This window comes from Aulostomus chinensis, chromosome 19, assembly GCF_037954235.1.
Source record: "Aulostomus chinensis isolate RoL2024-O1b breed Wild chromosome 19, RoL_Achi_v1.0, whole genome shotgun sequence".
NCBI lineage: Eukaryota > Metazoa > Chordata > Actinopteri > Syngnathiformes > Aulostomidae > Aulostomus > Aulostomus chinensis.
In genome coordinates this window covers 21,193,219-21,208,905 of record NC_141338.1, presented here as the reverse complement: position 1 = coordinate 21,208,905, position 15,687 = coordinate 21,193,219, and the positions used below count along the sequence as shown (strand labels likewise).

At 47.5% G+C, this 15,687-nt stretch overlaps 3 protein-coding genes across 5 annotated transcripts; 2 read left to right on the top strand and 1 right to left on the bottom strand.

Moving 5' to 3' along the window:
* Positions 1–338: 338 nt before the first annotated feature.
* On the top strand, positions 339–5,106 carry dpm2 (dolichyl-phosphate mannosyltransferase subunit 2, regulatory). Its single transcript, XM_086188577.1, has 4 exons — positions 339–467; positions 1,093–1,182; positions 1,688–1,790; positions 4,087–5,106. The coding sequence occupies exons 1-4, from the start codon at positions 465–467 to the stop codon at positions 4,140–4,142; spliced, it is 252 nt and encodes an 83-aa protein (XP_086044703.1). The 5' UTR covers positions 339–464; the 3' UTR covers positions 4,143–5,106.
* A 994-nt stretch (positions 5,107–6,100) lies between these two features.
* LOC147244359 (myosin light chain 4-like) lies at positions 6,101–10,249 on the top strand. Of its 3 annotated transcripts, XM_086188576.1 has the most exons (8): positions 6,881–7,247; positions 7,570–7,597; positions 7,674–7,823; positions 7,934–8,007; positions 8,644–8,743; positions 8,866–8,943; positions 9,024–9,060; positions 9,644–10,249. In XM_086188576.1, exons 1-7 carry the CDS (start codon positions 7,143–7,145, stop codon positions 9,050–9,052), a joined length of 564 nt encoding a protein of 187 aa, XP_086044702.1. In that variant the 5' UTR covers positions 6,881–7,142; the 3' UTR covers positions 9,053–9,060; positions 9,644–10,249. The 3 variants fall into 3 exon arrangements, with proteins under 3 accessions (XP_086044700.1, XP_086044702.1, XP_086044701.1); XM_086188575.1 differs by having other exon boundaries at positions 6,890–7,247; positions 9,024–10,249; XM_086188574.1 differs by having other exon boundaries at positions 6,101–7,247; positions 8,866–10,249.
* A 2,868-nt stretch (positions 10,250–13,117) lies between these two features.
* LOC147244358 (palmitoyltransferase ZDHHC21-like) lies at positions 13,118–15,161 on the bottom strand. Its single transcript, XM_086187236.1, has 7 exons — positions 14,910–15,161; positions 14,730–14,828; positions 14,322–14,433; positions 14,050–14,188; positions 13,798–13,914; positions 13,593–13,636; positions 13,118–13,263 (listed from the first exon to the last, which is right to left on the bottom strand). The coding sequence occupies exons 1-7, from the start codon at positions 15,055–15,057 to the stop codon at positions 13,131–13,133; spliced, it is 792 nt and encodes a 263-aa protein (XP_086043362.1). The 5' UTR covers positions 15,058–15,161; the 3' UTR covers positions 13,118–13,130.
* Positions 15,162–15,687: the final 526 nt, after the last annotated feature.

Genomic DNA, 15,687 nt, shown 5'->3' with positions numbered 1-15,687 from the left:
TTGTTGTGCTTGGGATTGTTTGTGTAAGAGTTTTGTGTGATCGAGAACAGATTGGCTTATGCCAGCTAAAATCATCTGTTAGCGGATGCTTTTGTCGAATCAACTCACTAGCACATTTAACCAGAAGTAGAACCAGCTGTTAATCACGTTCTGTGTCAGCAAGAACCTTGGAGGGAATGAGTTAGGGGGAACAAATAAAAGAAGAAAGGCTGGAGAGCAGCAGTGGAGGTGAAGTGTCGGAAGGCGCCAGGTTTGGGGAGAGCAGATGTGCCTCTGCAGCACTCTTTTGGCCAGCAAGCTTGGAGGAACGGAGGGGGCGAGAGGTGGTTGCGAATCTGGCTGTGCAGCAGTTTGCAGCTTCACCAGCAGATGGCGACAAATAGGCCCGGACGCATCTCAACAGCCGGATTAAGCATCACGAAGAAAAGAAACCGGCGACGTTGGCAAGCGAACGACGGTGAGACATGGTAAGAAACAAACTAGTAAAAGTTGGTCATTGAGGCCTGGCAGAATTAATCAGCAGCAGATTGCGCGTTGGCTGAGCTAGCTAATGATGCTAGCTCTTAGTGCTAAGTGCCGCTGGAGTCACTGGTCTTAGCGTTTAGCACAGTGACGCTAACAGCATTCGATGTAAAATCCGTCACAGGCTGACGCCGCTTTATGTTCAGTGACGAAAGGAAACGAACAAACATGTCCGCGGCTCCGGTAGACGGAGGCGAGCGGAGACACCGAGCTGCGTCAAAGCGAAAGTTCTCAAAGAAGCGGACTGACAGTCGAAACTGTGGTTTTAAAACCACCTGCTGACTAATAATAAAAAAATGATTACGACACACAAACACGTTTCAGTTGCTGAGCCAAAGTGACCCAGCAATGATGTGAAATATCAGGACGTTGATCTGAACCCCAGCAGACTCATTAATACAGAAATAGAACATCTCTCTGACGTCACGTATTGAGCTGAAAAGGTCTCACACTCGCCAGCAACATGGAGGACATCAGGATGGACTGCAGTCTCACCAGGTTCCTGGGTTTGGTCCTCTTGGGGATGAGGGGACGCCCTCTCCAGGCTGATCTGGGCTTTGTGTGTTTCAGGCTACGGGAGTGGATCAAGCTGCCGGCATGAGCCTGGTGGTCTTCAGCCTGCTGCTGTTCACGTACTACTCTGTCTGGGTCCTTGTCCTGGTAGGTGCTGTCCCCATCCACCTGTTCCTGTCCTCCATCCCTCTGTCTGTCCAACCTTCATTTATTCTTGTTTGTTGTCATCCATGTTCATCGTCCACATTCTTCAGTGTGACTTATTTCTCTGCCTGGCCTGGACCTTGGAGGAACTGGACCGTTCATGTGCATCTGTATTTAGGACAAGAATAAAAACTCTATTTGAGAAACTCTGCAGTAATGAGTCCCTACACCTGAACACTGCTGTTCCAGTAATACTACCTCGTTAACCCCGAGGATCCTAGTACACGCCTGCTGATGGTGTTTGGAACAGAGACAAAGCTAAGACTCTGAACCTCATACGCTCTGCCGCTCGCAGTAAGACGGCGTGTTGGTGTGCGTGAGGGCGTCAGTGGAGAGGAGACCTGTTAATGTGTTCCAGGTCTTCTTCAGACTAACAAATTGCCCCCAGTGGGACTAAGAAAGTTTTTGATTAATTGATTGCATCTGTGCCTCTAAAATCTTTTCCCAGCCTTTCGTGGACAGTGATCACTCGCTGCACCAGTATTTCCTTCCTCGGGAGTACTCGGTCATCCTGCCTGGCGTCGCAGCAGTAGTACTCCTCCTCTGTATCGGTAAGAACACACACACACACACACACAGAGCTGTTCTACCTACAAGTGTTTGTCTGTAAAGTACATCATGGTGACATTGATGAAATACATAAACGTGAGTACTTCAGTCGCCCTGAGACCGAAAAGAGTTTGATTAATCCCAGAATATTTTAACCATGCTGAGTTGATGCTAACGGTGCTGCTGAGTAGGTAAAGAGATCAGAGCCTCAGGTTTAAGACTGCGAGGATCCCTGCGTGACGAAGGCTCCTTCCTGAGCAGGAAACACGACACAGACCAGTCAAGAATCATGGCGTCGTCTCCGCTGGCATCAAAAGTTACTGACAAACTAATGATGATGGGAGTGCTGTGTCAGTATGGTGGGTATCACCACTGACCTCCCGATACGATACGATTCCCGATACGATTCGATACAATATACAATATTTTAGTTACAGTACCAATTTTGCTTTGGTAATGGAAGAGATTCTCAAAGGACTCATGCTGTAAATTCAATTGTAAAAGTAATCCTCTAACCTGCTGCATCATTAAATATTAATACTGTATTTACATTGAGAACTGATCATTAAACAATAGTCATACAACATCATGCACTTTTTATTTAAATATTTGACCGTCATTCAAAACAAAAGGGCGACTTAGACTTCCACAAACCGTCAGCAGCTCAGCAGGATGACTCGCGGTGTGGCGAGCTTCAATCGCCCGTGTTTGTAAAACGTGGGACATGAGGGACCAGTGACTGTCAGTGGACTGAGAGGTGATGGTCAAGTAGGAATCGTAGCTCTGCTTGTCCAGCTGTCTCAAGCGATGGCAACTCTCTCTGCTGATTTCATTGCAGTTGCGACGTTGTTTTGAACTTCTCTGTACATCTTGAGATTGTGACTTGACTCAGTTGTTTCCGTGTCAGTAGCACATGGCGTGGTTCCAGTGTGGACGGGGGTCTGAAGCCTACATTTTCTACCACACACGATGGTCTGAGGTCCTTGCAGATAAAAATTGCCAGAGCCGAAGTGATGTCCTCTGCACGTGGAGGCGTGGATGGAAACTTGGTCCCAAATGCTGTCTCCAGCGAGGGTTGTTGCAGTGACTTGTAGTTTCCTGGTTGCTGAGTGTCCTCTGGTGACGCCTTGTCACATGGCTCCAGAGATTAGTAGTATTTCCGTTGTACTTTACCTGTACTTTGCACATTTTGCGCACAGCATTATTTTTGTCAAGTTGGGCGCAGTTTTCTTGCTTCTTAAAGCCAAAGTGCTGCCAGACATCGGCTCTTAAATTTGCCGGAGATTAAAGTTGCGCTTCCGCCATCTTGTTGTTCTCTGATCGGAGGCACATGGCCTGGATCTGGCGAGATCTGATCACCTGACTGCAGTAACGTTGCACTAAGCACTAAATCACGCCAGACTAAAGTGGCAAACAAAAACAAAAAAATAAACGGGTAAAATCTAATGCATTTTAAAAGATTGATACTGGGATTTATGTATTGATAATCTTTCCTACAAATGTATGTTGATAAAATATCAGTATATCGACATTTTTAACCCACCTCTAATGGTGGGTGCTCTGTCCGGACCAGGTGATGGCTAGCATGTCTCTCCTGGGCCCGTATGGTTTCACATGGGCAAAATGTCAAGCGCACCTGAACGTATCAAAGCCGGCTCTCGTCTATCATTGGTCAGCAGTCACATGGTATTTGCAGGCAGACGTGATTCAGACTGGAGCAGCAGCGGCTGGTTCGATCCAAGAATCCAGGATGCATCCTGTCGGTGGGGCGGATCAAGCTTGGATCACATTCATACCACAAACGAACCACACCAGAGTTCATTTTTACTGGACCCAGACCTCCTTGAAGAGGTGGCCTGGGTCCAGTTCTGCTCCGCATCACAACCACACAAACGGACCAGAGTTTGATTCAAGTGGACTAAACGAGATAAGTGTGTGCACCAAATCAGTGGGATCAAACCGTATCATGGTACCCGGCTGTCGCTGCACATTGTACCTGCTGAGGCGTGGGTGGCTCCGCCCCCCCCAGCTGGCAGTGCGGCTCATATCAGTGGCAGAGGAACCAGCCTTCATCCCGGGCCAAACAAATCATTCCACTCTAAATATGTGTTCTCATATTCTGATGAGGGCCTCGCTGCTGCTGGTCTCAGCCTGGTGGAGTATTTGTGGGTCAGGTTTTATATCCACATGTCTACTTGCATACATGTGGACGTGGTCATGTGTCACGTCTGAAGCAGAGCCGATCAGTGGGTCTCCTTCACTCTCCTGTCAGTCATCTGTGCTGTTTCCTCTCCACAGGAGCCTTCACTGCTGTGGTCATGTGGAAGACACACAAACCAAAGAAAGTGGACTAGAACCAGTTGGGGGGGGGGGGGGGCAGCTGCTGGGGATTGAAGACCCTGTGGTGATTCTCTGGTGGTCGTCTGGTGGTCTTCTGGTGGTCGTCTGGTGGTCTTCTGGTGGTCCGAGCAACAAGAAACATTCTGCCAGACAAACAATGGCCCCCACCCAGTTGAACTTTGTGCTGATGACCTGTGTCTTGACTCAGTTCAATTTTACATTCCACAGGTAGACTGGACCCTCTGTTTTTACGGCCTTTGTTTGACTGGGATCAGGTGGAGGGCCCCCCCCCACCTGTTAAGCTGCACCCTCCCTCTCCAACCACAGAGACTTATTAGCTCGTTCTGTAGAGGGAGGAAGTAAATCCTTGCGTGTTCTCAGAGCTCTGAGGACATCAGCGCTGCCCGTGTAGCTCCTCCTCCTCATCAGCTGACCTCCTCTGTGGTAAAGACGCCTCGAGAAGCGAGTCAGAATGAATTAACATTCATTGCACTGGTAAAACTGGACCCCCCTATCATCCCCTGGAGTCCTAGTCATGGGTCAGGACCACTTACCTCCTCACCGTGTTCACCCCTGGGGAGGCAGTGAGGGACCAGCTCAGTCCTGGCACCAGATGGATGAAGGGAGGTGTGTTTTCACTGAGGAGAGTCACTGCAGTGTGTGTGTGTGTGTGTGTGTGTGTGTGAGTGTGTGAGTGTGAGTGTGAGTATGGTAGGCAGTCGTTGTAATCAGTGTAGATTTTACTTTGTTAATGTCGGCTGTAATAAAATCGTCCTTCATTTGCAACACTTTATTGATAGTTTCTCCAAATGTGCCCAAAAGTTCATTTGGACTTAAAGATTTTGGAGGTCAAAGGTCATGGTCACTGTGACAGGCACAGGTTCAGGAGGACTACAATCATGACTACTTATTCTGGTGAGATGATTGAGAAGAAATGGTGCAGCTAACGAGGCTTAATCACAAGGTTTAAGATGTTTGTCACCTCAAAGATCATGAGAAAGATAATAAAAACCAGCTCACACAAGGAATCCTGGAAATACTGTTAGAACATGAAACCTGTCAGAACAATCCCGAATAAGTAAACTATCAAAACTGCAAATACTTTGGTGTGAAAATATGTATACTACATTCCAAGTTTCACCGTGAAGTATTTTTATGTTGAACCATCGGGCGAGTGCAAAGTACCTGCTGCTGCTAATGTTAGCTGCTAATGTTAGCTGTTAGCAACAAACAAGGCCAGTAGGAGGAGGGAAAAGACTCCATTGTCTCTGATGGAGATGCAGGTGGAGTGAGGAGGAGCCGAGGCCCCAGTGTGTGTATGTGGTGAAGTTCTCAGCAGTGGATCATGAAACCAGAACCTCAGACAGAATCTTTAACCCAAAGACTCAAACTGAGAGACCAGCTGACCCACTGCAGCAGTCCAGGGTCACCGTTCCACCATGAGCTCCAGCAGCAGCTCACTAGCAGGAGGGAATCCTACATCCCATCACTGGTGGTGGAGGAGAAGAGGAGCACTGTGGTGATCAGCCTGGATCCCCCTGGAGGAGACGTGATGGAGCCAGAGCTCTCGGACACACGCTGCTGCTTCTCTGCTCACCTCCCCAGCAGAACCAGAGCCAGCGCTGCTCTGATTGGTCAGCTACATTCTGATGTGTCTGTTGCGTAGCAACCGTGTGTGTTCAGCAGAGCTGAGAGTGCTGATACTGAGACTCCGCCCACTTCCTTACTTTCACATATTTATAAGATAATTCAGTGTGTTTGATCAGTGATCAATAAATCAATATATTTGGATCAGTAATTGGTAACAATTAGATCTTCCCATAGTTCCCCAGACTGACTCACCCAGATAAACCAGTTCTGAGTCATCAAGATGTTCCAGCAGCTGTGTTTCATGCCTCCTTCTGATTGGCTGATGTGTGGCCCCTCCCTGCCTGACTCTACGCAGGCCAGTGCTGGTCCTTTGAGGAACTATGCTGGCCCTCTGAGGAACCATGCTGGCCCCTGCTGGAGCTGAAGAGTCGCTATGCTACTGTAGTTACCTCGGTTCATCATGGTTCTACTTGGAGTACTGTATTTGTTCTGCGGGGTTAATGACGTTGGAGAACCACTGATATTTATCATTATATTCAACAAGTGTCTTCCCACAATTCCAACGATTTAAAGCTCTCAGAACCTTAAAATCTTCTTCCAGAAGTTCTTCAGCTTTGGTTCCTGCTGAGAGGAGAAACATCTCAGCTGCATGTTCTCTCAGGGTTGATCTGATTTGCCTGAAGTTGTGAATGTTTTCAGTGTTCTGCTGCTGGTGGTGTCAGCAGTGACCCAGCAGGCCCTGGAGGAGATGGTGCAGGAGGGTGGGGGCGACTGTCTTCTGCCCCCTCTCCCCCTCCTCCTCCTCCTCCTCCACCTGACCAGGAGAGGGTGGACATGGACCACGTCAGGAACGGAGCTAGTTCCTTCAGAGTTTCATCCCTCCATGAAAACACAATATTCTGTGCAAATGGAATCATGTGAGGCTGACAGGCTTGACAAGCCTTTAGAGCAGAGTTCCAGGCGGTTGAGTAACCTGGCGCTGCAGCACACCAGGAGCTACGTCACCATATTAAGGTGCAGCTGCGACGGTTTGGGTTTGACACGGTGACACTGGAGCCGATCTGAACATGCTAACGTAACATGCTAACAGCAGCGATGTTTCAGCTGGGCTGACCGTGTTCACCATGACGACACTGATGAACTGGACTGATGCTGAGTAGAAACACCAGCTGTTCTCTATTTAAGACGAGTGGACAGCAGCATGTTGCTATTCAAGGCGTCTCGGTAGAGGGTTGTGGAATCAGAAGCGGATCTATTTGAAGTTTATCTGTCTGCAGCAGAACTCCAGAGAGAACCGTTCAAGGGCTTCTTCATCTCTCTGACCATACATGGACTCTGTGCTGAGTACTTAAACCCTCCCTGTGGCAACCCTCTCAGGCTCTGCTCTCGTCATTCTCCCTTCTTTTTGTCTTCATCCGTCCATCATGGCCCCCAAGAAACCAGAACCGAAGAAGGATGCAGCAGCAGCAGTTTCTGCAGAACCTGAACCTGCTAAAGAACCAGACTTTGATCTACAGAGCAGCTCCAAGGTCAGTCAGTCACTGTCACTGAACAGCAGCAGAGCCGTTTCATGGCCCAAGGTTCTGCTCTCAGACCTCTGAAGAGCCCAGACAATCATTTCAGATTGTATCAGCTGTGACAAAATATATTCCTGTGTTGGATGCAACTTCTATCTTTATAAGTGTAGTTTTAAGTGTTCAAGTTGAAAAAGTAATGACAAGGGAAATGTCTTGGAAGCTTGAAAGAAGGTCGACAGTTTGTACTCTATGTTGCAGGTGACTGCAGTTTTTTTGGTGATTTAAAAGTGTAGCAGATCTGAAATCAGTATTTTCTGTCCTTTTATTAATTCAGATTGAATTTGGAGCCAAGCAGACAGAAGGTAAATCTACAAGACACACACACACACACACACCTGGTCACATCGAGGTGCAGTGAACAGGAATGTGTGGTGGCAGAGTTTCAGGAGGCCTTCCAGCTGTTCGACAGGACCCCAGACAGCCAGCTGAAGATCTTCCTCTCTCAGTGTGGAGACGTGATGAGAGCTCTGGGACAGAACCCAACCAACGCTGAAGTCCTCCGAGTGCTAGGACGACCTAAAGCTGAAGGTATACACACACACACACACGCCAGCGTATGTGTGTAATTTCATGTGATATATTTCAAATGATGTGTGGTGAGAATGAAGGCTCTGATTGTGTCTTGTCTTCTGGAACAGACATGGACAGTAAACTGCTGGACTTTGAGACTTTCCTGGCCATGCTGCAACATGTGGCCCAGTCCAAAGACAAAGTAAGAGAAAGCTTTGAGCTCAGAGAGGTCGGGGGTCAAGGGTCAGGGAGTTTTCTGAATGCTGGACGTGGTGTCACTCACACCGACTCTAAACGGCTGCTCCTCGGTTGCTTGTGTTTGAAACCTCAACAACAGCTTCTGCTTTATGGCTCTGGTGTGATTTGTTAGTGAGGGGCCATTTAAAGGCCATTTCTGTGTGTGTGTGTGTGTGTGTGTGTGTGTGTGTGTGTGTGTGTGTGTGTGTGTGTGTGTGTGTGTGGTGAAATACTGTAAAGCTGTCCAGTCTGATCAGGGGAGTCAGGTTTAAGACTAGAGAGCAACCTGTGAGACAGGCACGTCTAACGTTGGACAATCACACACAAAGACACCACCAAGACGCGACCAGACAGAAGCAGCACCACCTGTCAGAGACCTTTGGCTCAGGTTTACTGTAGCAGACCTGCTCACAGCTCCAGACAGAAGCAGTTGAGTGTCAGTTGCCCTGAATCATGAAGTCATGCTTTTTGTTATTAACACCATGATGATGTCACTCCCTCAGCAGTATTTTGACCCGTTACATCACAGGTGAGTCTAAGTTCCAGGAGAGGGAGGAGCACAGTTGAATGTTTAACCGCCACGAATGGTTCTGACTGACAGGGGACGTACGAGGATTTCGTGGAAGGTCTCCGAGTCTTTGACAAGGAGGGAAACGGAACGGTGATGGGAGCGGAGCTGAGACACACGCTGGTCACTCTGGGTATGACCACGTCACACGTCGGCTGTTTATGGCGTGATGTCATCAGCTTTGACAAAACGAAGATCATCAGACGGTTCAGTTGTTTAATGATATGTGACAAGGGCAGTGTTGTGCATCATCAGGTGAAAGGATGAGCGAGGCAGAGGTGGACCAGCTGCTGGCCGGAGAGGAGGATGCCAACGGATGCATCAACTATGAGGGTCAGACTCATCAAACATCCCAGAAACAGACAGACACTCTGGCAACACAACCCCTGACTGGCTGTGTGTTTGCATTGCAGCTTTTGTCAGGAATATTATGGCCGGCTGAAGGAAGCGGTGAGTGAATGTGTGCAAGCCCCTGAGACGTGCCGTCAAGGACTTTTGGACTTCTCCTCTCTGTTTCTTCTCTCTGCTTCTGGTCTTGTGTTTGGTTGAACCCTGTTTTTGTTGTTTCCTCTTCTTGTTGTTGTTGTTTTACTGTTTCCCTCCTTTTCTGAGTTGACCGTCCCACTGATCATCTTTTGCTTGATCCTGATCAGCCATCATGACGTCGAGGAGAGAGCAAGTTTATTAATTTGTTTGTATTTTGCAGAGATATTAAAATATTAGAAAACACAAATACTTCAGAAATAGAGGAAGCTAACATCTAAGCATTAAAACTCAACAGCCCTTCCATGCTGCCATCTTCAGAGCACTGACACGGTTCTGGATCATAAAGAGACATTGAAGTCGTCATTGTAAGGACGATAAAGACTCGGGCTCCATCTCTCCTGAAAACTTCAAGGGTCCGACGACGGCTGTGACCCTCGTTAGCTTTGCTGTGACACGCGCACCACAACCTTCTGAACAGGAACCACACAGACTCCTGGTGCTGCTGCAATGTTGAAGTCACGTATTCATCAGAGTGTATGATTGTTAGGGAGATGCTCCTGACCAAGACTCTGGCAGGAGGTGCGGACCTCCACCCCCCCCAGCACCTCACGTGGGCTCTCGCTGCTCTGAAGAGGACCAGCTCAAGGCTCAACGCACATTTAGTTGTATCGCTGCACAACAATAAAGACTTTTATCCCCTGACAAACAGACTTTCACTTGTTACAGCCCAAATTAAGATCCAAGCACTCGTATTCCACACCGTCTGGATTTGTATCTGTTCAAGTTTTTGTTGGTGTGTTCTTAGGAGTAATAAAGCTGACGCTGAACGGTGGGCTCACTCATGCCTTCAAAGAAAATACTCTTTTTAATTTAGAATCATGGTGGCGTTATCATCACACACACACACACACACACTTGCACACATGCTCAAAGCGCTATTGGAAATGTCGCCCCCCCATGAGGAAGTTATGCTGTGTCTGTTCCATCATGGCTCCAACAGCAGCTGAACACGTCCCTCCTCATCCCCCTGTAATGATTCACATCAAAATCACGATCAAAACTCCTGAATTAAATGAGAAAGTCATTTGCATTGGCTAGAAAATAAACTCCTGAATGTGTCAGAGGAACATCTTTTTTTAAAATTCTAATTATTCTGTCGATGTAAACTGCAACTGGACGGAGTCCAGGAAGAATTTCCACATGGGGACGATAAAAGTATGTTTTATCTTCTAAGTTAGTGGTGAGTAGTCTGTCGGTTCTCACAGACCAACACTGTCATTCCCCCCTCACAGTTCCACAGCCACGCGAGTCGGGTCGTAGTGGGCGTGGGGCTGCGTTCCACTGTTGATGAGTAAACAGATCCCAAAAATCGGATGTAACTGTGCTGCAAAACAACCCACAATGTGTGTCGTGAGGGCAGCTGGAGTCTTCTTGGTCAGCCGATAGTTTGAGAGTGCTCCTCCTGTTTCACCTTGATTGGAATGGACAAAGGGAGGACGCTGTGATTCATGGGTAGTTCCACACATCCAACGTTTCTGCGCTCACACAGTTTCCTAGGTTAAATGTAGGCCTTGTTTGGTATGAAATCTACATGTCAGCGTGCATGAGGCTCCTGGTCTTTCATGTTAACGTGCAGCAGAAGACCAGGCCAAGATCAGGATCTCATCTGAGGTCACTGTCTGTCCCCACTGGCTCGATTCTACTCCTTCTTCTTCTATGTGGTTTAATGGCATGTTCGGAGCATGACCGCCACCTACCGCCTAAGAAAAATTGATTTAAACAGCTGACCGTTAACAGGCGTATTCCGCAGACGAACTTCGATCGGCAATGGTCTTGTCGAGCCTTACCCCCGTGACGTATTTCAGGTAGGAAAAATATCGAGAGCGAGGAAACAACCAAAGCGAGCGAGCGAGTAAGGTAGAAGAGCGAGGGAGCAGCGCCACCGTCTCTCAGCTGCTGTCTGTCACGATTTACACGCTCCAGACAAAAACTTTAATGCCACAAGATCATTTTTGACCTCTCAATTTTACGTTTTTTATGCCCTCAATTCCTGATCCTGTGCTAGTTTAGTTTGTGTTTGCGCCCTCATGATTTTGACAGCTTTAAGACGCCATAATTTGCCTGTCCCTAAAAAAATGGACAGAGGTTTATTTCTGGATTTATGTCTCTACTGACCGAGCACTGGGCCTAATTGGTTTTAGACAGGACATTGTTATTTAATTTTTGTACGAATCCGCAGTGTTCAATAAAAGATGTATTTTTCATTGTACCCATTTTCTTGTGTTTATTATCATTTGCCACATAATTAAATCAACTTCATGCTAAATTTAAGAAAAAATTAATAATTATCCGATTAGTCGGCTAATAGTTTCAATAGTTGGTGACTAGTCTCTATTAAAATAGTGGTTAGTTGCAGCCCTAGTATTGAGGCACAGCCTCGTCGAGCACTGGAAGCTTTGTTCATGGTCTTGCGCTGAGAGCACATCGTGTATTTCTACAGTCAACAGGTTTCGAATGCTGTGAAAGTTTGTGTCTGAAACGCGATGTGTCGTGTGATACAGGACAGTTTACACCGCAGGTTCGTGTTCCCTACGGTTATTAGAAGTTATGCATGTATGCAACTTGTTGTTTGTAGGAAATGTTAACACATCGGAGGCTTCCCCAAACAGCCATCTCTTTCCTGACCGTCCCCTCGGTGCACGAACCCTTACATGTGGTGATTAAACATTAAAACGCCTGCGGCTTACAGTCCAGTGCGGCTTGTATATGTACACATTTGTTTTTTACCTAAATTTCGCTGGTGCGGCTTATAGTCAGGTGGGCCTTATAGTCCGGAAATTACGGATATATTGTATTATTTTAAATGTAAAAAGTGTTTGTCTTTTCCGTTGAAACCGGGTCAAACGGCTCTTTGTGTGAAAGGTTGCCGACCCCTGCTCTAGGTCGAAACGCTTATTAGCCAGTCATCATCATGAGCCAGGAAATCTTCCCGATCTTGGAACACCTTCTCCAGTCGGATCCCTCCATTCGCATGGTCTTCAAGAAGAGCAAGTGCATCCATTGTGCCGCATTGCGCACGGCTGCCACTGCATGGCGATTTATACGAGCTCTTTCCATTCACCAATTGTTCTCACCTTGTCACAATTGTCTCCAAAATGTGCGTAAGCAAGGTCTTTAGTTTGCTTAAAGTTGCGCACATTCCTGCACTAGTTGTTGTTGTTGTTGTTTTTTTATAAGTCCCAACTCTTGCGTAAGAAGTTGCGTACGCACTTCCAAGCCTGGTTTGTGCGTGAGCAAGCTTTACAAATGAGGCCCCATCACAGACAGGACAGCCCTCGGCCGGGGGCTCCAGGCAAGATATCACCTTATGGGCTATCAATGATCATCAGAAAGGAAGGAGATCAGCCTGGAGCTACACGGGAGGAGCTTGTTGATGATCTCAAGGCTGCTGGAACCACAGTCACCAAGAAAACCAGTGGAAACACATGAAGACACAAAGGGTTAAAAGCCTGCAGTGCAACGTCCCTCTGTTCAAGAAGGCACACATACAGGCCCGTCTGAAGCTTGCCAGAGAACACGTCAATGACTCAGACTGACTGGGAGAGGGCGCTGTGGTCAGACGAGACCAAAATCGAGCTCCTTGGCCTCAACTCGTCATGTTTGGAGGAAGAGAAATGACCTCAAGAACACCATCACCACCGTCAAGCACGGAGGGGGAAACACTAGGCTTTAGGGGTGTCTCTCTTCTAAGGGACAGGGCTGGTGACTCAGGTGAACTCATCCTCAGCAGCAGAGGAGACTCTTGGTCTTCCTGTCCTGGAGACTTTGTTGATGACTTGATGAGCGATAATAAAAATATTGATGAGATTTTGATGATCAGGCAACAACAAATCCCAAATATCAGATTGTATAGTCGTATACAATAGTTTTCTGATAAATAAAGGAGAGCACCTGATGACATTTTGAATTCACATAAAGAAAATAATGAAATGAAACCCTGGTAAATGTTTATTTTCATATTTTTTTAATCACTCCTATACGATGGTGAAGTAGTCGCGTCTGGCTTGGAGCGTCTGTCTGCGTCTCAGAGGGACGAGCCACAGGACTTTCCATCGAGTTCCACACACCTCTGAGAGAGCGAACTGCCAGGACCTCCGCGTGATTGAGCTGGAAGGAAAACATGTCAAATACTGACTTAGGAACGTGTGTCAAGAGAATTGGAGACAATTAGATGCTTTGTTATCATGCTACTCTCATATCTGTATCATCTGTAGCTAGCAGCTAGGTAGCTTAGCTTAGCATATAAAAGAACAGAAGTGACAGGCCTCTCTCTCTGTTACGACTGTTTAAATGGATCTGATGGTGTATTTCTCCAGTTTACCTCCCAATAAGAGATAAAATAGAAACGTTCCACAGTTGAATCCCGTCGCTCAGCATTGTAAACTGTTTAAACCAATTCTACAGTCAAAGAAGTCTCAAGAGGTCAACACACTCACCCGTCACCTGGGAGTTGAGCCGCTCTCTCAATCATGGTGGTGTCCTGTTGGGGGGTAAAGGACAGGGGAAGATGAGACGTCATCTTACAAAATAAACTGCACCACAAAGTTGTTTCTTGAGGAAGAAAACGCACAACACAAACTGCAGCAGCAACTTTCACCTGACGCAGGAAAAGAAGTCTAGAGGTCAGGAGGCAGTACTCACAGAGAGGATGCCTGACATCTGGATGCAGGACAGGACGCTGATGCCAGCCAACATGAGGACGCTCATGAGTCCTGAGGCTCTCAGCAGACCCACTTCATGTCGCCCTGTGAACGTCTCCTGGTTTGGAAGACAGAAAACATCAGAAAGACTAACTCTGACGTGCACATTTCACGTGTCAAACGCCACCGGTAGGTTCTGAACACATTTAGTCAGCAGAACCTGTTGACCTGAGGTCTTTCCTGCTGCATGTACCTGGTCTGACGAGGTTACTGGCTGGAAATAGAAGCTGTGGCAGACGACCAGCAGCAGCGTGAAGAGACTGAGGACCAGAGCGTAGAGGCAGAGTTGCAGGAAGAGCCAGTGGTTGTCCTCTCCTACACAGTTGTTGATCCTGGAGGACAATGAACACTTTAGATCACATCATCTACCTTTGTTGTGTTGACATGACCGGAACCTTTTAATACATTTGTGTTTTCCTCTGTGTGTGTGTGTGTGTGTGTGTGTGTGTGTGTGTGTGTCCTCACCAGGGACAGTGGTGGTCCATCCTTCGTACACAATGGCCACAACGCCTGCAGTGGTGGGACCTTTTAGGTCTCATTGCCTCGCACTTCCTGCACAGCGTCCAGTGCTGTTGCTCTGTGGCACAAAGAGAGAGAGCGATCAGCGGCGTTGTGGTGGTTCTGGCTCCAGCTGACGTGGTCACACACTCATGTAGCATTCAAGTAGGACTTTGGTCTGCTGACCAGTCCAGGAGGCTTCATTTTACCGCATTTACAATAACGCAGTGATAAATAAAGGTGATGGTGCCATTTGGTGAAGTGAACCACAAGCATTTGAACCTTGAAAAGAAAGACTTAGGAATCAAAAATGAAATGTATGCATGTAACACATGGAGGAGAGGAATTAAGAGGCCATCTTGTCTGTGTCCTCACCAGAGGGAGGGATGTGAGGGTCCACAGGTGGACGGCCAGGATCTGCCGTGGATGCTCGAACCAGGGCTGCCACACAGAGGGCCGATGCAATGAAATAACCTGCAGAAGAATAAAAAATGTCTCATTCTGTGCTTTCTGATGTGACGACAAAGAGGAACGCTGAGAATAAGAGACACTCACCAACAACGACCGCCCCTGGAAGGTGGCCTTCGTGATAGTGAGGAAGGAGCACCAGCTTGGGGATGACCATGGAGTTATACAGCCAGATTCCAACCAGCACACTGAAGCACAGCCAGCTGGCGGGGTCCTTCACAAAGTGGGGCTTCATGATGGTGGAACTGATGGCTCTAAGTGCTGCTACAATACAGGCTTGGGGTTTCTCCTTTGTAGCACACACACAAGGTTGAGATGCGTTTTCCAGCCAAGCCTAGAATTCTCTCTTATACTCGCCAGAATTCTGTTTCTTTAACGTGTCACTAGATTAAAGACAGAATTCTATGTTCAAATCCACTATGAAAGCCACCTGAAGACATCATCAGGAATCTGACTTTGATCTCGTTCTCACGTGAGCCAGTTTCGTTGCAGCTCTTGGTTTTTGCGACCGCAGTCGTGGACACACTCAAAGATTTTGCAGTTTTCCACACCGACTGACCTTCAGTTCTTAGAGTAACGATGGACGGTCGTTTCTCTTCTCTGAGCTGATTGGTTCCTGCCATGACATGAAATCTACCAGTTGTTAAAGGAGCTGTCAGCTGTGTAGCAACCTGACTTCTGCTCAACACAACTGATGCCCCCCACCCCATTAAGAAGGTAGGAAGTTCCACAAATGAACCCTGACAAGGCGAACCTGAGAGGTGGAACCATTCCAGGTGATGACATCATGAAGCTCCCTGAGAGAAGGCCAAGGGTTTGCAGCGCTGGCAACAAAGCAAAGGGAGGCGCCTTTGGGGAATCTAGA